The sequence below is a fragment of the Equus przewalskii genome, chromosome 32, assembly GCF_037783145.1.
Source record: "Equus przewalskii isolate Varuska chromosome 32, EquPr2, whole genome shotgun sequence".
NCBI classification, from domain to species: domain Eukaryota; kingdom Metazoa; phylum Chordata; class Mammalia; order Perissodactyla; family Equidae; genus Equus; species Equus przewalskii.
Window position 1 is genome coordinate 20,445,728 of NC_091862.1, and position 21,435 is coordinate 20,467,162.

The 21,435-nt window shown below is 38.8% G+C and overlaps 1 protein-coding gene across 4 annotated transcripts in view; it reads left to right on the plus strand.

The window, feature by feature from the left end:
• Window positions 1-7,384: 7,384 nt before the first annotated feature.
• The window catches only part of SHPRH (SNF2 histone linker PHD RING helicase), a 91,689-nt gene continuing 77,638 nt past the window's right edge, over window positions 7,385-21,435 (plus strand). The window contains exons 1-3 of one of the 4 annotated variants that reach the window (XM_008540872.2): window positions 7,385-7,719; window positions 17,715-18,388; window positions 20,710-20,839. In XM_008540872.2, coding sequence (XP_008539094.2) covers window positions 17,747-18,388; window positions 20,710-20,839 — 772 coding nt within the window. In that variant the 5' untranslated portion in view covers window positions 7,385-7,719; window positions 17,715-17,746. Of the gene's footprint in view, window positions 7,720-7,750; window positions 7,929-17,714; window positions 18,389-20,709; window positions 20,840-21,435 lie in introns of those variants that run through there. The other 3 variants (XR_011535451.1, XR_011535452.1, XM_008540943.2) reach the window with 3 other exon arrangements.

Genomic DNA, 21,435 nt, shown 5'->3' on the forward strand with positions numbered 1-21,435 from the left:
GTAAATATCTATGCACCCAACATAAGAGCATCTAAATATATAAAGTAATTATTAACAGACATAAAAGGAGAAATAGACAGTAACACATTAATAGTAGGGGACTTTAACACTCACTTACACCAATGGATAGATCACACAAACAGAAGATCAATAAAGAAACATTGGCCTTAAATGACACATTAGACCAGATGGGCTTAGTAGATTTTGTAGAACATCCCATCCAAAAACAACGGAAAGCACATTTTTTTAAAAACCACAAAGAACATTCTCCAGGATAGATCAATTATTAGCCCACAAATCAGGTGTCAATATATTTAAGAAGATTTAAATGATACCAAGCATCTTTCCTGACCACAATGGTATGAAACCAGACATCAATTACAGGAATAAAATCGAAAAAGTCACAAATATGTGAAAATTAAACAAAATGCTACTAAACAACAACTGGGTCAATGAAGAAATCAATGGAGAAATCAAAAAATACTGGAAGACAAATGAAAATACAACATGCCAAAATTTATGGGATACAGCAAAAGTGGTTCTAAGAGGAAAGTTGATAGCAATACAGGCCTACCTCAACAAACAAGAAAAATCTCAGATAAACAATCTTAGAGTGCCCCCAAAGGAATGGGAATAAGAAGAACAAACAAAGCCCAAAAATCAGTAGAAGGAAGGAAATAATAAAAAGCAGAGCAAAAAGAAATGAAACAGAGACCAAAAAAGAAAAAAAGATGAAAAAAATCAATGCAATGAAGAGCTAGTTCTTTGGAAGATAAACAAAATGGACAAACTTTCAGCTAGATGCACCAAGAAAAAAGATAGAAGGCTCAAATAAAATCAGAAATGAAAGAGGAGAAATTACAAAGACACCTCAGAAAAGCAAAAGATTATAAGACAATTCCATGAAAAGCTATCCCCCAACCAAATTGGATAATCTAGAAGAAATGGATAAATTCTGAGACTCACACAACCTCCCAAAATTGAATCAAGAAGAAGTAGAGAATTCAAATAGACCAATCACCAGTAAGGATATCAAAACAGTAATCAAAAACCTCCCGAAAAATAAAAGTCCAGGACCAGATGGCTTTCCTGGTGAATTCTACCAAACATTCAAAGAAGACTTAACACTTATCCTTTTCGAAGTCTTCCAAAAAATTGAAGAGGAGGGGAAGCTTCCTAACTGATTCTATGAGGCCAATATTATGCTGATACCCAAACCAGACAAGGACAATACAAAAAAAGAAAATTACAGGCCAATGTCACTGATGAAGATTGATGCAAAAATCTTCAACAAAATTCTAGCAAATCAAATACGACAATACATTAAAATGATCATATACTATGATGAAGTGAAATTTATTCAAGGGATGCAGGGATGGTTCAAAATCTGTAAATCAATCAATGTAATACACCACATTAACAGAATGAAGAATAAAAATCACATGATCATCCCAACAGATGCAGAGAAAGCATTTGACAAGATAGAGCATCCATTTATGATTAAAACTCTGAATAAAATGGGTATAGAAGAGAAGTACGTCAACATCACAAAGGCCACATATTAAAAACCCACAGCTAATATCATTCTCAATGGAGAAAAACTGGAAGCTATCCCTCTAAGCACAGGAATCAGACAAGGATGCCCACTTTCACCATTGTTATTGAACATAGTATTGGAAGTCCTAGCCAGAGCAATCAGGCAAGAAAAAGAAATAAAAGGGAACCAAATTGGAAAGGAAGAAGTGAAATGGTCACTATTTGAGGATGACATGATTTTATATATAGAAAACTCTAAAGAATCCACCAAAAAACTCTTAGAAATAGTACATGACCACAGTAAAGTTGCAGGATACGAAATCAATATACAAATCAGTTGGGTTTCTAAACACTAACAATAAAGTAGCAGAAAGAGAAATTAAGAATACAGTCTCATTTACAATTGCAAGAAAAAGAATAAAATACCTAGGAATAAACTTAACCAAAGGTGAAAGATCTGTACATTGAAAACGATAAAACCTTGTTGAAAGAAATTGAAGAAAACACAAAGAAATGAAAAGCTATTCCATCCTCTTGAACTGGAATAATTAACATAGTTAAAATGTCCATATATCTCAAAGCTATCTACAGATTCAATGCAATCCCTATCAAAGTTCCAACAGCATTTTTCACAGAAACAGAACAAAGAAACCTAAAATTTATGTGGAACAACAAAAGACCTTGAATAGCCAAAGGAATCCTGAGAAAAAGAACTAAGCTGGAGATATCACACTCCCTGATTTCAAAATATACTACAAAGCTATAGTCATCAAAACAGCATCATACTGGCACAAAAACGACAAACAGATCAATGGAACAGAATCGAGAGCCCAGAAATAAACCCACACATCTATGGACAGCTAATTTTAGACAAGGGAGCAAAGAACATACAATGGAGAAAGAAAAGTCTCGTCAATAAATAGTGTTGGGAAAACTGGACAGCCACATGCGAAAGAATGAAAGTAGACCATTACTTACACCATGAACAAAAATTAATTCAAAATGGATTAAAGACTTGAATGTAAGACCTGAAACCATGAAAATTCTAGAAGAAGACATAGATAGTATGCTGTTTGACAGTCGTCTTAGCAGCACATTTTCAAGTACCATGTCTGACTGGGCAAGGAAAACAACAGAAAAGATAAACAAATGGGACTACATCAAACTAAAAAACTTCTGAACAGCAAAGGAAACCATCAACAAAATGAAAAGACAACCTAACAATTGGGAGAAGATATTTGCAAACCATATATCCGATAAGCGGTTAATATCTAAACTATCGAAAGGACTCATACATCTCAACAACAAGAAAACCAACAACCCAATTAAAAAATGGGCAAAAGATCTGAACAGATTTCTCTAAAGAAGATACATAGATGGCCAACAGGCACATGAAAATAAATTCAACATCACCAATTATCAAGGACATGCAAATCAAAAGTACCATGAGATATCACCTCATGCCCGTCAGAATGATTATAATTAACAAGATAGGAAATAACAAGTGTTGGAGAGGATGTGGAGAAAAGGGAAATCTCATACACTGTGCTGGTGGGGGTATGAACTGATGCAACCATTATACAAAACAGTATGGAGATTCCTCAAAAAAAAAAATAGAGCTATCATATAATCCAGCTATTCTACTGCTGGGTATTTATTCGCAAAACATGAAAACACAAATGCATAAAGATATATGTACCCCTATGTTCATTACAGCATTATTCACAATAGCCAAGACTTGGAAGGAACCTGGGTGCCCATCAAGGGGAGAATGGATAATGAAGATGTGGTATATATACACAATGCAATACTACTCAGTCATAAAAAAACAACAAAATCTGTCCATTTGTGACAACAGAGATGGAACTTGAGGGTATTAGGCTAAGCAAAATAAATTAGAAGGAGAAAGTCAGATATCATATGATCTCACTCATAAATAGAAGATAAAGACTACAACCAACAAACACAGAGAGACAGAGATTGGATTAGTGGTTACCAGAGGGGACGAGGGGAGGGAGGAGGGTGAAAGAGATGATTAGGCACATGTGTATGGTGGTGGATTTTAGTCAGTCTTTAGGTGATGAACATGATGTAATCTACACAGAAATCGAAATATAGGGCCTGCCCCCGTGGCCAAGTGGTTAAGTTCCCATGCTCCCCTGTGGCGGCCCAGGGTTTCACCAGTTCGGATCCTGGGCGCAGACATGGCACCACTCGTCAGGCCACGTTGAGGTGGCATCCCACAGGCCACAACTAGAAGGACCTGCAACTAAGATATACAACTATGTACTGGGGGGCATTTGGGGGAGATAAAGCAGAAAAAAAAAAAAGATTGGCAACAGTTGTTAGCTCAGGTGCCAATCTTTAAAAAAAAAGAAATCGAAATACAATGATGTACACCCAAAACTGATATAACGTTATAAACCAATGTTACTTCAATAAACAAACAAACAAAAAATACACCGATGCTGAAGTCTAAGCATAACACTGCCCTTCTAGTGGATGGAAGCTTTGGAAAGGTTCTTTATTTTTGGACAAGTGTCATTTTATGCTAACACTACTATGACTAAGCTTCCATGAGATTTTCGATTCATTCTGAAAGTGTTACGACACTATTTTTGTACTTTAAAATGATATATGATGGTGACTCTTGAAATATTCAAAAAATGTTTTACTTGTTTTTTTCTCAAAACTGCGTAATAAATATTACCTAAGTCATAAGCGTTAATAGACTCATCTACAATTTTCCTGTATCTTAATGCCCAGAGGCCACACTGACAAAATTAGTTGGAAAAAAATAAGCCATTGAAAAAGTAATAGTTGGGAAAGAAGGCAGGGAGGGACTGGGAAGCAGACCAATGATACAGATTTTTATCTTCATTGATAAACACTGAATGTAATCTCACATCTTTCGTTACCCAACAGACTCACCTTCAACCTTGCCGTTGCTGTTACCTAACTTACAAGCATTGCTTTATTAACACCCAAGACAAACACTTAAAAAGAAATGATGAATTTCCTTATCTTTATGTCATAAGTTCATGTCCAATGTAGCATTTTATGTACAGATTACAAATGTTACTTTACAAATTATAAGAGGCAGAAGGGACACAGCTTGAGTTTTTAGTTTGCAGGTTGAGCTGGCAGCAGGGGAGATAGAACAAACTTTGGACTTTGAAATAAATCCAATCTGCAAATTACCACGGAAAAATTTAATTGAAATTTAACAATTAAACCTATCCATGGCTGGCCTGAGGAAAAGCTGTGCAGCTCTAAACATGACAATTTGTTTTCAGGTCACATACCTCCTGCCCTCCACATATCCTACTCATGCTACAGCAAAGTGTGCCCAGTCCTCTGATGCCATTGCTTGCTTGTTTGACTTGGCAACACTCCCTTCAGGACAGCTGATCACCCCTGCCAGCACCAATTTTCCAAGACCATGTTTCTTTCTCCCACTCTCTGTTAGTACCACACATATTTTGACAATGGCTTTGGACATTGTAATTCATTCCAGAATAGTGACTTTGACCCTGATGTTTTCAATTTGTCTGGAAGAGGGAAAGCAATCCCAAGAGAGGTTGGTAGTAGAGGAAATGGCAACAGAGAGTCATCTTTGGCAACCATACTGAGTGGCCATCAACTTTGCTTCCAGACAGCAGGCAAAGATATGTAGAACATGGAGTAAATTTCTCAAGAAATTTTATTAAGGAGAAAACAGTGCTGGGCCCAAAGGATCCCTATTGTTGATATACACAGCCCTGTGTCATCAAATAATTACACACCTCTTGCCTTTATTTTTATTTTTCCCACGCCAACCTAGGAAGTTTGGTGATAAATTGTTTATTTTTATTTGATAGAAAATATGACTTAGGAATAAGAAGCAACAGCCTAGACGGAGAAGTCAAGAGGAATTCTCGGTCTTCTTGTTCCCTTAGAGCTAAACTGTGGCAAATCACCAAATTTCTCTGAGTCTCAGATCCTTCTTCTGTGAAATAAAAATTTTAAATCTCATATTATCATTCTAAGAATCAAATGGAAAAATGAACATGAAAGAGCTTTGCAAAACATAATGTTCTACTCACAAATCATCAATTATCCTGTTTCTGCCCCCAAAGGGAGTTAAATTTGCATTAACTCAACTACTCTCTCTCAACCAGTCCTCCTCCTTGAGAACAACCTATAGCATTCGTTTCTAATACAGATGACTTGGGTTAGGGCTATGGCTGGAATAAAGCTACTGTCCCCAAAAGGAACTGGAGCTAAAGCTTTGGCCTCACACTAGGAAGCAAGTGGTCTGACTGCTATCACATTGATGGTTTCAGGAAGAAGCAGTTGAACTCTATGAGCACTGATTCACTGATTGGTTTATGTTCAATCAATTTATTCCCACTTGTAGAATGCTGTTAGGTCACTAGCATCTAATAAGTGGACAGTGTTGTCAGGGGTGAACAGGTGTTTCACAGCTGGGAGCTTCCAGAGAGCTAAGGTGCAAAAATAAACCAAGTTTTCTGAAATTAGCTCGAGTGATTCTAATTTGACAACATTATCCCATGGAGGTTTTTCAAAGATAATACAGGACACCTTGCAAATACAGAATTGAACATACCACTGGAAAATTGAAGAGAAAAAACTTTGTTTAATTGTCATCACTAAACGATAGTGTATAGAATTCCATCTCTGTAGCTGAAATCACCTCTCTCCACAATTACAACTGGATCTGTAGTTTAATATATTGCACAACATAACAATAATTATGTCTATAGAGATTAATTACCCCAATCAAGGTGAACAAAGATGAAATGATGCTGTGTTTATTTTAAAATATTTCTGCCTGGCACCAGCTGGACTCAATCAAACTATGAACTTAATTCCCTGCTCCGATGGTGAGAAGTGACATAAAATTATCAAAGATAAACTTTTGCAGCACAATATACATTTAAATACTGAATTGCAAATTACACTTCCAAAAGAAAGGTTCCACTATGTCTTGTACTTAGTAAAACGATCAGTTCGCCAATAAAGAGAGACCCTGCTTGCCCAATGCCCCCGCATTAGCACTATTTCTTCAACTTGACTCATGAAACCTTGGATAAGGTCTCTGATTTCCATCAAATTTTACAGGGTTTTGTTTATGTAGATGGCTTCTTTCTGGCTATCTGAGAGGTTTGTGATGAAGTTCTTTACTAGGTCATATAGGGGCCACTCTGGATCATCTCTGCAACTACAACAGATGTTCTCTCAGGCAAGAGCTTACTTTCATGTTTCTGTGATCACACATGCCAAGATGCCCAGTCTTTTTGAATCAGCTGCTATTCACAGGATTTTCATGGCCAATTTTTTCAGAAGTGGGTGCCAGGTCCTTCTTGCTGACTGGAATGTCTGAGTCTAGAAGCTCCACTGAAACCCGTCCACCATGGGTGACCCTGCTATTTGAAATACTGGTGGCATAGCTTTCAGCATGTCCACCTTCGTGAGAAAGAGGCTATCTCTCAGTGAAGAGAAGGAAAAAAAGGCTAAGATATTGGAAGGCCAACTTCAGCACAATACATGTAGTTTTTCACTCACCTTAAAATATTTACTCACATTTCCCTGGAAAGTCTTTTTCAAAAAACTTTTTTGAGGGAGATAAGCCTCATCGGTACCTAATTAGTGGTTGCTTTCTAGAATCAATAAAAAAGATGCGTTTGCACAATTCTTGTCTGCCTTTTTACCAAAGCTATAAATCATTTACACCCGTCACTTGCTTCAAGGCGAGCCCCGCCCCTTCAGCAGGGAGCCCCGCCCATACAGGCTTAGAGCCCCGCCTCCTCCTTAGAGGGTCCAGCCAATCCTGTACAAATTCTTTAATAGCGTCGGGCAGAGCTATCGCGAGACTTTAGCTGTAGCCTTTGATAGTCTTTAACCGTGTGGACTTGCGCAGAAAAGACTCATGAAGCTATTGCGGGAGGAAAGGGGCGGGGCGCCCCGACGTGCGCGTTCACCTTGACCCCACGCTCCAGCGCGCGCCCGGCAGCTAGGAGCTGTGGTTTCTGGGTCTCCACGGAACCCCAACATAAACCAGCATAAAGCGCGCGCCCACCTCAGGCGGATGTTCGGTGGGTGGCCCGTGATCTGCGGGGGCATTAGAGGGCCCCGGGCCGTGCTGCAGAGAGGCTGAAGAGGCTTGGAGAGCCAGTCTTGGTAGGCGCTTGGGTGATAGAGGGTCAGGGGTCAGAGGTCGGGGACGGGAAAGGTCTCTGGACGGAGACAGGGAGGGAGGGAGGGAGGACTCAGTTGCTGTGGAGCCCGGGAAGTTGAAGGGCTGAGAGGCAGCCGCAGCGCGAGTCTCCCCGACCCTTCCCCATCCCGGACGTGCGGGCCTCGGGACGGCCAGGCTCCCCCGGGAGAAGGTGAGGCCGTGGGAAAGCGGGCTGTACTTCTCCCGGGGGCCGGGGCCTGCGGAGTTTTGTTCGGGGGTCCGAGGGCCTGTCGTCGCGCCCCTTGGGCTCGCGGTGGCTTGTTTGCCCGGCTTGCTGCAGCGACCCGGCGCCAGCACCCTGCTCCGAGTCCCGAACCGCTCTGCAGCCTTTCGGAAGAAAACGGAGTGGGGATCACCGTTCGCTGCAGAGATGCCTCTAGAGGCCGCAGCTGGGCAGCCGCCGAGCTTCTGGGTGCGCGGGATCGCAACGCAGCAAGAGGGGAGGCCGAGGCTTCTAAGTTAGTCCGAAAGTTCTCAATTACCTTCGGGGTCTGGTTCATTACATTCGCATTCAAAGCCACCCTTGCACTTTGTACTTTTTGACTCCAACGTAGTTGCTAGGTTTATGAACGAAGCTGTGTTAGCTGATGATTGACAGTCACTGTCTGATATACAGTATTACTAAATAATGACCATTAGGCTTGTGCCTTTTTTCTAGGTAACTTGACATTAGCCACGAGGTAGAAGTCCTCGGTGTTTGATGTTTTCTTGCTTGTATTTAAATTAACTTGAGGCTTTAACTGAACAAAATAAAATAATTTTAAAGTCATTATACCTATCTTTTGATAGAAAAAATGATGAAACTCCCATGGATAGAAGTGATCCATGAGATCTGTACTGTCACCGAAAAGACTGGTTGGTTTATGATCATTAACCGTGCAGGAAGCAGAGTAGTAGTGGGCAGTAGTTGGTCTTCCTAGAGCCTGGAAGGACCAGTTAGCCAACAGGCTGGCAGATTGAGAATAGAATAGTTTACTTTTGAAAGATGCTGTTGTATATATCCTCTTTTTACCCAGCCTAAAAGAATTGTACTTATAGAATTATTAAATCTTTTGTGAAGAGTTCAGGCTAGAACAATTTGGGGGAAACAGAATCTACTGGTGAAAATGCCTCTTATGAGGGCATTTTTCAAGCTCATGCAGTTAACACATATTTTAGAGTTCAACAGATGTAAATACTCTCACCCTACTGGAGTTATCACTACAGAAAAAGATTGTGGGCATGCCAGGTCGTCAGGAGCTTTTCAGTCATCAGTAATGATTAGGCTTCATTTGCATAATGTTCACCCTGGACAGCAATGTGGCAAATGCATACTCCTTGTTGCCTTTGATAGCCTAAAACCAGATCTGTCATGCATTTGCTGTAATTCAGGATTGGTTTGTGTCTTTTAATGAAGAGAGAATAATTTGGAGGAAAAAAATCAATTTATTTGTTGTATTGTCTTAGTAGCTTAACATTTTGTGTTTATGTTTCTAGCAATCTGATAGAAGTCAGTTTTCTCTGTCTGATTCTGTGCCAGAAATAGTAAGGAATAGTTTCATATTACCAATAGTCTTCTAGAATGTGATTGAGAGACACTTGTCCAAAAAGAAATGTGAGTAAAGTACTGTTAGGTCCTTAGAAAGAGAGAGAATATTCAGGGAGTTAGAGATCTTTGTTTCGCCTTATTTTGTATATCTTTTTCATCCTGGCACTAACCTGGTATTGGGGGTACAATGCTTAATAGGGTACTATTCCTGCCCAGCTTTCAAGAAGTTCAAAGTCAAACAGTTAAGAGCACTGTAGCAGTTGAGATCAAGGGGAAGAGGCCTGTAATTCAGCATACCTGGTCATGGAAGGTTTCATGGGGAGATTGGGACAGTGATAGGCAGAAAAATGTGAAAGGGCTTTTCAAGTATAAAGCTTTTTACATTTAAATGTGGGACAGTAAAAGTGTGGTCCATATAGAAAACTGCATATAATTTTGTTTTACCCAAACACTGATACTTAAGGGGGAGGAAGAAGAAGTGGAACCATCAAAGGTGTGATTCATGTGGTATGAAGAAAACCAGGAGAATGATTTGGAATTGGAATATGATTAGAGATATATAGAATTTTATTAGTACTTGACTTACTAGCTGCCAGTTAACATTATGGTTATAAGTAGAGTTGATTAAATGATATCTTCTTTGGTTCATGAAGTTATTCCTAGATAGAGATCTCTTAGAAAAAGAGTTAACCAAAACAAGATTGGAGAGAGGGGCAGGGGGGATCATGAATGTTTGCTCAGTTGAGAACTGAACAAAAGGAGAGCCTTGCTGGAAATCCTGGTATTTATGTTTCTCAACTTATCATTATAATTGATAAGCACTTTCAGCCTGTAATGTTGAAAGAATCAGGTTGGAGGCAAACATCAGGAGTGTGCAAATTATAGTGATATAGGTAATTCTAAAAGATACTGGATGAGTGTTACCAGAGCACAGAATAAACAGTTAAAGAAATGTGTTCTGGTTCAATATGTCTATTACAAGATTGTTGTAAGAGAAATGTCACACGTTACCTCCACTTACAATTCATTGGCTAGAACTGGTCATGGGACTATGCAGTGCCAGTTGGGCAGACATATCCCTCCATAATATACTTTGGAAGGAAAGAAATGGATTTTAGTAGGCAGCAGGTTATCCAAACTTGGCTACACAAAGGAATCACCTAGGGAGCCTAAAAACTCATGGGGCTAATGCCTGGGTCCTATCCCCAGAGATTCTGGCTTAATTGGCCGTGAGGTACCTGGGCCTCAGGATTTTTAAAAGTCCCCCTTCGGTGATTCTAAGGTGCAGTTAAATTTGAAACACACTGATCTAGGGTCCCCCATCCCACTACATTAAAGTTTGGATATTGTAAACTGGAGTTTATATTGTTCTCAGGTTGGTGATGATAGCAACTGCCACTTACTGAATATGTGCTAAATTTCTGTTACTGTGCTGTTGTATTTCATTGTCTCTAACCATAGTCCCACTATCATTCCTATTTTAGAGAAGAGAAAACTGTCAGAGAGAGGCTAGATAACTAGTCCAGTGCCACACAGTTAGTAAATGCCAAAGCTAGAATTAGAACCTAGGGCTTCAAAGCCCACATTCTCACCTGTCCGCCGCATCACTCTGCAGATGTGAGACTCTATAGCTGGTTGCTTTGGGGGGCGTTAAGAGTTAATGATTCCATAATTACCATGTGATTAATACTACTGTGGTTGGTGTGATGGATTGTGTAACTGGCCCAATTCCCTCCCCACCCCCTACCTCATATCCACACTCTTTGCCATGACCAGTTGTACCCAGTAAAGAAGTGTAGTATATTTCCTCACCTCTTGACTGAAGTCCATCTGTGTCACTTTTCCTTTGGCTCATGGAACCTTAGTGGTTTTGCCATGACCAAGCACTTTGAAAAGTACTTGTGTAATTGGATTTGCACTTTCACACCTGAGCCATTGCCGGAAGAACATGCCTGGGTTACTTTGCTGGTCCCCGGAGGAGGATGAGAACTACGTTAAACAGAGCCAAACTGCCTCTCCAGAAACCTAGCCTAGATCAGCCAGTCGTCAGCTAACCTGCTCATCTGTGAAAATAAATGGTAGCTGTCTCAAGGCATTGAGCTCTAGGGTGGTGTGTTACAGAGCATATTTGTGGCAGTAGTTAACCGATAAGCTGGTAGAGCCTAACTTCTCAACATTCCAGCTGAGTGACCTAATTCTAGTATTCCACCCTGTGCTTTGAGGAGAACTGGACAAAGATAAACACTTAGGTTATTAGGGGCTTCCTATGCTATTCTGATCTCTTATCAAGATAAGAGAGGAGGTAAGATGCTTGAAAAGTGATTAACCGTAGTCAGATGGATTATAGACCATCACCTGCACATTGGTAACCAAGCGCTGGCTAAGGGAATGGAATTCTCATGATTGGCGTAGACCAGCCCTGGTGTGTGTGTGTGTTTGTTTGTTTGTTTTTTCCTCATTAATTTTTTTTATTGTGGTCATAACAGCGTATAACATAGTGAGATTTCAGTTGTACATTATTGTTTGTCAGACACCATGTAAGTATGCCCCTTCACCCCTTGTGCCACCCTCTGCATCCCTTCCCCCGGTAACCACTAATTTATCTCTGTCCGCAGGTTTGTTTACATTCCACATGTAAGTGAAATCATACGGTGTTTGTCTCTCTGTCTAGACCAGCACTGTTTCATAGACGTTTTGCAATTATGAGAATGTTCTCTGTCTGCGCTGTCCAGTACACTAGCCACTAGTCACATACGGTTTTTGAGACCTTCAAGTGTGGTGAGCTCAGGAGCTGAGTTTATATTATTGTTTAATCTTATTTAAAGTTAAATAACTACATGCAGCTTGTGGCAACCTTACTGGACAGCAGAGACAAACAACTTCCTTGGGGCTGCTGAGAAAACCACCCTCCTTATAAGTCACAAGGCCACCATGTTCCTCAATAAAAGGGAAGTTCTATCAGCAAGGAAGCAGGGTAGATCTTAGCTAGATAAGTAATGTTACTTCGCTTTCTTTTATGGTTATCGTTCTATTCAGATTTTCTATTTCTTGGGCCAATGTCATTCATTTATATTTTGTTAGTAAATTACCCATTTTATCTAGATATTTCAAGTTTATTAGAATAAAGCTGTTCTTAATATTCCCTTATAATTTTTAAATCCCTCCTGTATCTACTTTTTGTTTTTGCTTTTTAAATCAGCTTTATCAAGGTATAATTTACATATAATAAAATCCAACAATTTTAAATGTCCAGTTTGATGAGTTTTGACAAATGTGTGCAATCATGGAATCACCATTTGACAAATGTATACAATACAGGCTTTATGACACTTTCGTTACGATGCTTAGAACGTTTCTGTCACCCCACAGCTCTCCCTCCAGGTCCTTTACTGTCAGTTACCTCTTACCACTTCCTGGCGCCTGGTAACCACGAATCTGCTTTCTCTCACTAGGTTTTTGCCTTTTCTAGAGTTTCGTGTAAATGGAATCACAGTATGTAGCCTTGCACATCTGGCTTCCTTCACTTAGTGTAATGCCTTAATAATTCATCCTTGTTGTATATATCAGCAGTTTATCATGGAGTAGTGTTCCATTTGTTTATCCGTTCACCAGGAGATGGACATTTGGGTTGTTTCCAGTTTGAGGCTTTTATTAGTAAAACTGCTGTTAACATTCAAGTTTGTCTTTTTTTGTGAATCCGTGTTTTTATTTCTCTTTGGTAATACCTGGGAATGGGATTACTAGGCTTCGCAGAAGGTATGTATTTACTTTTATAAGAAACTGACAAACATTTCCTGTTGGCGTGTTGGAGAGTTCGGTTCCAGTTGCTCTATAGTCTCAGGTTTGTGAATTTTAACCATTCTAGTGGATATGTAGTTTCTCACTGCAGTTTGTGGGTTGTATTTGCCTTGACTTAATGACTGATGATGGTGAAGATATTTTCATGTGCTTATTTGCCACTTATAGATCATCTTTGGTGAAATATCTGTTCAAAATTTTTGTCCATTTTTTTAATAAGGTTATTTGTCTCACTGTTGATTTCTGAGAGTTCTTTCTATATTCCACATACAAATCTTTCATCAAATATTTGTTTTACTAATAGTGTCTCCCATCTGTGACTTCCCCTCTCATTTCCATAACAGTATCTTTTGAAGAACCAAAGTGTTTAATTTTGATGAAGCTTAATTTATCATTTTCTTATAGTCTCTGCTTTTTGTGTCCTATTTAATTACTTTTTTTGCCTAATCCACTGTTACTTAGATTTTCTCCTCTGTTTTCTTCCAGTTTTATAGTTTTAACTTTTATGTTTCAGTTTATGATCCATTTCAAGTTAATTTTTATATGTGGTGTGAGGTAAAGGTCAAAGTTCTTTTTTTTTTTGCATATGGATATCTGTTTATTGAAAAGAATATTCTTTCCCCATTGATTACCTTTCAACTTCTTTCAAAAATCAATTGACCATACTTAGGTGGGTCTATTTCAGGACACACTATTGTGTTCCATTGATTTACATGTCTGTCTCTATACTGTGACCACACTGCTTTGATTACTGTCAATCTAAGTGCTGGAGTCAGTGTAAGTCTTTCAACCTATTCTTATTTTTCAAAGTTGTTTGACTTTTCTAGAACTTAGGCATTTCAATATAAATTTTAGAATCAGCTTGTCAGTTTCTAAAAAAAAAATCCTGTTGGGATTTTGAATGAGATTTCTTTGACTCTAGATCAATATCCAGGACTTGGTATCTGGAGTCTTCCAGCCCATAAACATAGTACATAGGATGTCTCTATGATTATATTACCATACTGTTTTCTCTCTTTTTACATAGGCTTGACAATTTTCAGAATAAAAACTTTTAAAAATTTAAAAAAATTAATTATAAAGAAATGTAAAAACGAGAAAACATATATATTTATACACATATTTTTCATTTATGATGTTTTTATTCCTTTGTGTAGATCCATGTTTCCATCTAATATCATTTTTCTTCTGCTTGAGAACTACTTTTAACATTTCTTGTAGTGTAGGTCTATAGGTGATAAATTCTCTTGGCTTTTGTGTGTCATTTTTTTTGCCTGAATTTTTTAAAGATATATTGCTAGATTTAGAAGTTTATGTTGAGAGAAATGCCTAAAGCAGGAAGATGGGGCTAACCTGAAGAGATGGTCTTGCTTTTCAGCAATTTAATTAAATTGTATACCTTTTTGTGGTTGTCCTTGTGTTTACCCTGATTAGGTTTCTTTAAGCTTCTTGGTTCTCCAGGTTGATAGGTTTTAGCAAATTTGGAAAAAATTTTTGCTTCATTTTTTTCTTCTCCTTTCCCATTTCCTCCTGAGATTCCGGTTCCATGCATGCTGGACTGTTTGATGTTGTCCAGTAGGTCTCTGATTTTCTGTTTTTGTTTTTCCAGTCTTAGTTTCTTTCCCTGCTTCTTTTTGGTGAGGAAGATTGTCCCTGAGCTAACATCTGTTCCAGTCTTCCTCCATTTTGTATGTGGGTCGCTGCCACAGCATGGCTTGATGAGTGGTTTGTAGGTCCACATCCAGGATCCAAACCCACGAACCCCTGGCTGTTGAAGCAGAGCGTCCAAACTTAACCACTTCACCACTGGGCCAGCCCCCTCTACTGCATTTTTGATAGTTCTGTTGTTACTGTGTTTAAACTCATCTGCGTTTTTTCTGCCATGTCTCATCTGCTGTTAATCTCATACAGGATATTTTTCATTTCAGATATTGTGTTTTCCATCTGCATAAATTCCATTTGGGTCTCTTGTATACCTTCCATATTTCTTCATCATCTTCATGTTTTCCTCTACCTTCTTGAACATATTCAAATTGTGTACGATGGCTGTTTGAGAACTCTACATGATGCTTTGTTTATTAGGAGTCTTTCCACAAGCAGTTCTAGCCATGTACGAGTTCCAGGGATTGCTCCACCTACTTCTGCTAGTGATTCTTCCTCCAGCTTTGAATATTGCCCTCACACAAAGATCCAGGTCATCGCCCTCTCAGAGACTCAAGGGACTCCTCTGCGTATCTCCAGAGCCTCCTCTATGAGCAGCTCCTGCCTCTCTGGTATTTTTGCCCCACAAATTCTAAGTTCTGTCCCCTTAACTCAAGAGAGACCACTGGACCCTGTTTGAGTTTCTTCTCCCTGTGCTGTGCCTGGAAAGTGTCTGCTAGGGGTAAGCTAGGGTGGGGAAGACCAACCATTCTGGTTTGCCTGGAAGTAAGGGGTTTCCCTGGATTTGGGACTTTCATTGCTAAAACCAAGAAAGTCCCAGGCAGACTGGGAAGAGTTGGTTACCCTAACTGGGGCTGTGGTAGAACTTCCTTCATTTGTTTCATTTCTTTGAGGGATCACTGTAGCAACTGCTCTGTAGTTATACCCATTCTGCTATTGAGTCATTGGCCAAGTTATTTTTTCTTTTAAATTTCAGTAATAGATTACTTTTCTAAAATTGCTAATTTTTTTTAATAACCATCTTTTTTGCATTCTGACTTCCTGCTTCTATTTCATGAAAACAGTATTTTATCTTCTTGAGAATGTGGTGATGTCGATTGTATGTGATATAAAGTCCTATTCAGATTACTCTACCTGTTTCCTTGGGTGAAAGTTTGTCTTTGTTGATTTATTCTCCTGTTGGAGATCCCTTAATGTTTGATTGTTGCTTGTGAGCTCATCTTTGTAGTTGAGTTTCCCTGCTTCACCTTCCATTGTCTCTGCTTGTACGGTTTGCTGAAGGAGAGGGTCAGAAGCAGCTGCTGGGACTTGTTTTCCATTGTGTTGAGTGAGAATGGGGAATTGGTGAGAACTCTCTATAGGCAGAATTCATTGTCATCTGCTTTTTTTCTTCTGTAGTCAGTAAGAAAGGGCATCTTTCCAGTTTAGGGACTGCTCTCCCCAGGAAATAGATACTCGCATCACAGCTACCTTGCCTTTAGGAGAGGTAGGACAGGCAGGGACCTGCCAGTTCTCACTTTATTGCTCCAATATTATCTGTGTTTGTAGCCCTGGACCCACTTTGGTTTCCACTACCAGGTCCGCCACCATTGAGCTTGGAAGCCCTCTTGATGGTGCTCCCATCTTTTGTGCTAATACATTCACCTGTCACTTCGCTTTTCAGATTGATTCCCTCTGTATTGTTGTTTAGGAATTCCTCAAAGTTTCTCCTCAACTGAGATTTCTCCTAGTGGTTTTGTTCTGTTTTAAACAGGGCTGTATATTTCTGAATTGTTTCTTTGCAGCACATTTCCCGTTCTCTCCTAGATTTGCAGCAGAGTGGTTCAGGATGGGGGGAGTCTGTAGGGGTAGAGGGGTGTCAGCTGCTCTGTGTGCTCAGTTTGTCATCAGACATCAGTACATCATGTACTGTGCTCAGTACATCAGTCTGTACTCAATTAGAGATAGCGATTTGATCTATACGTCTTTTGTATCCTCCCCTAAAATACAGCACAGTACTGAGTACTTAATGGGGACTCAGCAAATACCTGATTGGATTCTACTGAAAAATGGGATTATTGAGAATATTTCTTAAACTCTAGTTGAAGTCAAATTTTAATTGTCTACACATTCATTTTTTTTCAGCTACATGGTAGGAATAGGCAGCAACCATCATTATGACTTTATGATTTAATCTCTTTGAATTGTTCTAGATTTCATATAGGAATTGGCTATTATTTTAGCAAGGGTGTAGTTTGGGCCCTACTTTATATAGGCTTCTTTCAGCCTGATTTTCTCTTTTGAGATCACAAATCTTTCTTTTCTTTTTTTCCTGCACTTTTTCTTTTCTTTTTCTTTTATTATCTCTGCCCCATTTCTTCTGGTTGCCATCATTACCTTATTCTTGGCCCAGCTAGCCCTCTCATCTTTTTTATCTGCTAATCCACAAAAAGAAATACATTTTGGTATTTTCATCATCCTTTTTTGAAAGAAAAGATACATTTGTAGGGATTTTTTAAACTATGTAAGGGTCAAGTGAAGTTTTGTTAACTCTTTGGGATTATAAAATAAAATTGAAATTCTGCAGTGATGCAGACATGAGTTTAAATGGTACTAAAACTCTTCAAATATGCATTTCCGGGATATTTGAGAGATTCACCTTACTGTCATGCTGCTCATTAAATGTATTTTTAGAATTTATTTTAGATAAATTGTTTTTATTAAATTTATCCATTGAACAGCAGTAAGACCATTAGAATTTATATCATGCCTGAGATTAAGGTCAGTATGTTCTTTAGCTATATTTGACTTATTAAAAAATACTATCCATTGTTTTGTGTATCTCTCTGAAGATTTCATACTATGGGTATGGACTGTAAGTTTATGCTGATTTTCTCCTTGGGAAATTTGTCAGGAACATTTTGATACTAAAATCCTCTCTTGGAATGCCTACTGTTTTTTACCTTCTAGAATTCACGTTTACCAACCAAGAAAACTTGAAAATGAGCAGCCGACGGAAACGTGCTCCTCCGGTGAGGATAGATGAAGAAAAGCAACAGCAGCTCCGTTGGAATATGCATGAGGACAGAAGAAATGAACCCCTCCTCTTAACTGATGACGAGCACTCCTGCCCTGGTTCAGATTCCTCTTCTGCTCATTGCATCATCCTAGATGATAGTCTGAAGGAAGAAGTGGCTCCCAGAGATAAGAAGAAGAGGTGTTCGGAAGTGGTGAGCGTCTCAAAATCAATCGACAGAGAAGAGACTGGTGGCACTTTTTCCCCTCTCTCTGTAAAGCTGAATATTGTGATTTCTCCCTATCACTTTGATAATTCTTGGAAAGCATTTCTAGGAGAATTAACTCTTCAGCTTCTTCCTGAACAGAATTTAGTTGAAAATTTTTCTGAAAGGAGTTTTACCTTGATGAGTTCCGAGTCCAGCAATCAGTTCCTGATCTGTGTTCATTCAGAATGCAAAGATGTAGAGAAACAGGAAAAAGGCCTCAATGAGCCAGTCAGTGTTTATGACAAAGGTATTCGAGTGGAAGCATCCTTCAGTGGAGAAATGTTAGAAGATTTGGGCTGGCTGCAAAAGAAGAAAAGAATAAAACTTTACCAAAAACCAGAAGGAAATCGCATAATCAAGGTACTCGATTTCTGTGATGTCTTTTAAGGCTCTTCTGCGTTGGGCAGTCCATTTTGAAGTTAACTTAGAAGGAAGGTCTAAAAAGCCAGAAATAAGTCTCTCATTATCAAGTTTCAAAGTACACTTTATTTTGGGCTTTCAGTAACCAGTAAAAAATATTTTTTTATAGCTAATCACTTCCAGGCTGTACTCCTTCAAGGAGGTCTTCCTGATTCCTCCTTTCCAGCTCTGCCCTCAGTGACTTATTTTGGTCTTCATTATCTCCTCCTCTTCCTGTGGCAGTCCTTTAACCATTTCCCTGTTTGCCTTTTCAGTTCCTCCCTCTACTTTGTCTCTGGAATGGCATATGAATGCAAATGGAATTCTCTTCTTTACTGCCTGCAGAATTGAGTATAGTCTGGCACATAAATCCCTCCTTTAGTAGTAGACAAGTAGCGCTTGTCAGCTTCTCCAGCCTCATCTTAGATCATTCTGCTTTGTTTTCTGTCCCAGAAATTCCAGATTGATATGTTTCCTGCACGTTCCCTGCCATCTTTCTGCATCTTTGTTCTTTTGCTCTCACAGTTCTCTCTGCCTGGGTTGTCCCCTCCTCTTCCCTGCTGACGCCTGCTCATTCTGTAATATTCAGCTCAGAGTTTGCCTCATCTAGGGAGGGCTTTTCTTAAACTCTGGATGCTGTTACATGCCCTTCCCCCGTCATACCTGATGCGCATGTTGATTTTTGCCGTGGTCACTTGTAGCATACTTAGATTTTAGATCTTTCTCCCTCACTACACTGTGAAGTCTTTTGTCTTCACAGCCTAGTAAAGTGCTTGATACTGAAAAGATTTTCAGTAAATGTATGAATAGATTTATAATTCATTTCAGGCTCTGCTGTGTAGTAGCCAAGTAACTTTATGTAAATCATTTAAATGCTCTAATTTCAGCTTCTTTCTGTATGAGATGTAAATCATACCCATTATTTTTGCCTCATACAATTGTGTTGAGAATCAGGTAAGAGAATGTAAGTAAATGTACCTTATAAACTATGAAGCAGGTTAATATGCTTTCATGCTAAAACTTGAAAAGAAATTCTAAAATGTTAAATTCACCTTTGTTCAATTGAAAACTGTCCTATACGTTTCTCACATTAAAAATAATTAGATCAATAGCCATGTTTATAGTTTCAGAATTGACAGGAGGAAAGGAGAAATTTTAGAAGTATTAGATTGTAATTAATTCTTCCCTGGATAATGAAACTGTGCAGCCAAATATTCCCTCACTTTGCTGATTGTGAGTGCCAAAATTGTGGCCCAAAGATAACAAGTCTGTAATGGCTTGCGTGCGTGTGTTCTATCCACCTGCCCCACACACCACGGCAGGTGGATAGAACACACACACACCACGTCGTGATCTCTTCTGTCTTCTCTGATCTTGATTTTTATAAATATTGCAACATTTATTGCTGCTGTAGTAAGGCCTCTCTAGGTGAACGCAAAGTAGAGTACAGATAATAATGGAATATAATCTGTACTACTCACTCCTATAGGAAGCTGTTCGATTCTTGTTCTTTAGGGAAAGAATGAGCATCTCAGTGATTAGGGCTTTAGGTCCCTGGTAATACAGAGAAATGAAGGGAACTCTGTTTATTGAGTATCTGCAATTAGGAAATGTTAAAATTGTATTATCTAGGCGTCTCATATAGGCTTCTCTCCATTTTGCAAATGAGAACTTCTCTCTAGGGTCGAAGTAAATGTTATGTTTCCTGTTTATTTAGCTCCTAAATATCAATGCCAGTATTCAAATTCAAATGTTTTAACTGAAATACTTCATACTGCATTGCTTCACCAGAATCAAGATATATAACATTAATCAAGGTCTGTTTTCCTAACCATTTTAGTGTTTGATCTGATAATAGGGATTCCCAAGCCTAATTGTGCTTAAGAATCCTAGCATATGTCAAAACCTCCTGGGAGAATCTGCATTTTTAACCAACTTCACTGATTATTCTGATCCTCATCAAGTTTGGAAATCATTGACTTGCTAGATAGAATTGGTGTTCTCATCACGTTCTCCCAGGTTTGGTTCCAGTTAGGGAAGTATTTTTTTCTGGCAACTTGAATGGTGCATCGACCCTAGCAGACCCTACATTTGTAGACTGAATTTGTTATTGCAAGTGAAAATGTGTGAGGGAGATTTGGTAGGTATATATTTAGTGTTTGTGGGGCAAGTACTCTGAATACTTTTAAAAATGGTGATGGTAAAAAATGTTTTTCTTATGTCCTCATAAAGAATGGTATAATACCATTAAAACTATTTTTATGTTGATTAATTCTTTCTAGGTTGGAATTTATCTTTTGGAAGATGGCCTAGCAAAACTAGACTTCTTGAGTGATGCAAATTCGAGAATGAAAAAGTTCAATCAACTCATGAAGAGAGTGATGGAAAAGTTACACGATTTCATTATTCCAGGTAATTTTTAAAGTAAACTTTGAAATTACTATTACTTAAGAGTTGTGGGTTTTTCCCTAACTCCTATAGATAACAAACAGAGAAACAGCTAATAAAACCATAATAAAAATTAAACAACCGGGGCCAGCCCCAGTGGCCACGTGGTTGAGTTCAGCATACTCCACTTCGGTGGCCTGGGTGCAGACCTCTACTGCTCTGTTAGCAGCCATGCTGTGCTGGTGGCCCACATACTAAAAAATAGAGGAAGATGGGCACAGATGTTAGTTCAGGGCGAATCTTCCTCAGCAAAAATTGAAAAAAAAAAAACCTCTGTAAAATCACTATATGACAAAATTATGTTTATCTGAAATGTTCCCACTAATATATTGTGTCTTTATTTGCTTAATATTGTGCTTAGCTTATAGTAAGTAGTCAAGAAATATTTGCAGAGTCAGTAGGCAGAGTCTAAAGGAATCTGAGTGGTTGGAATTTTTGCATTATTCCTGTGCTTTTATTTGGCCATGGCCAGAGATTCTTGGCTGGCCTTTATTCCACCTCTCCTTTGCATTCTGACAACTCATCTCAAGAGTGTGCTTCCCATAAAGACCAGTTCATTT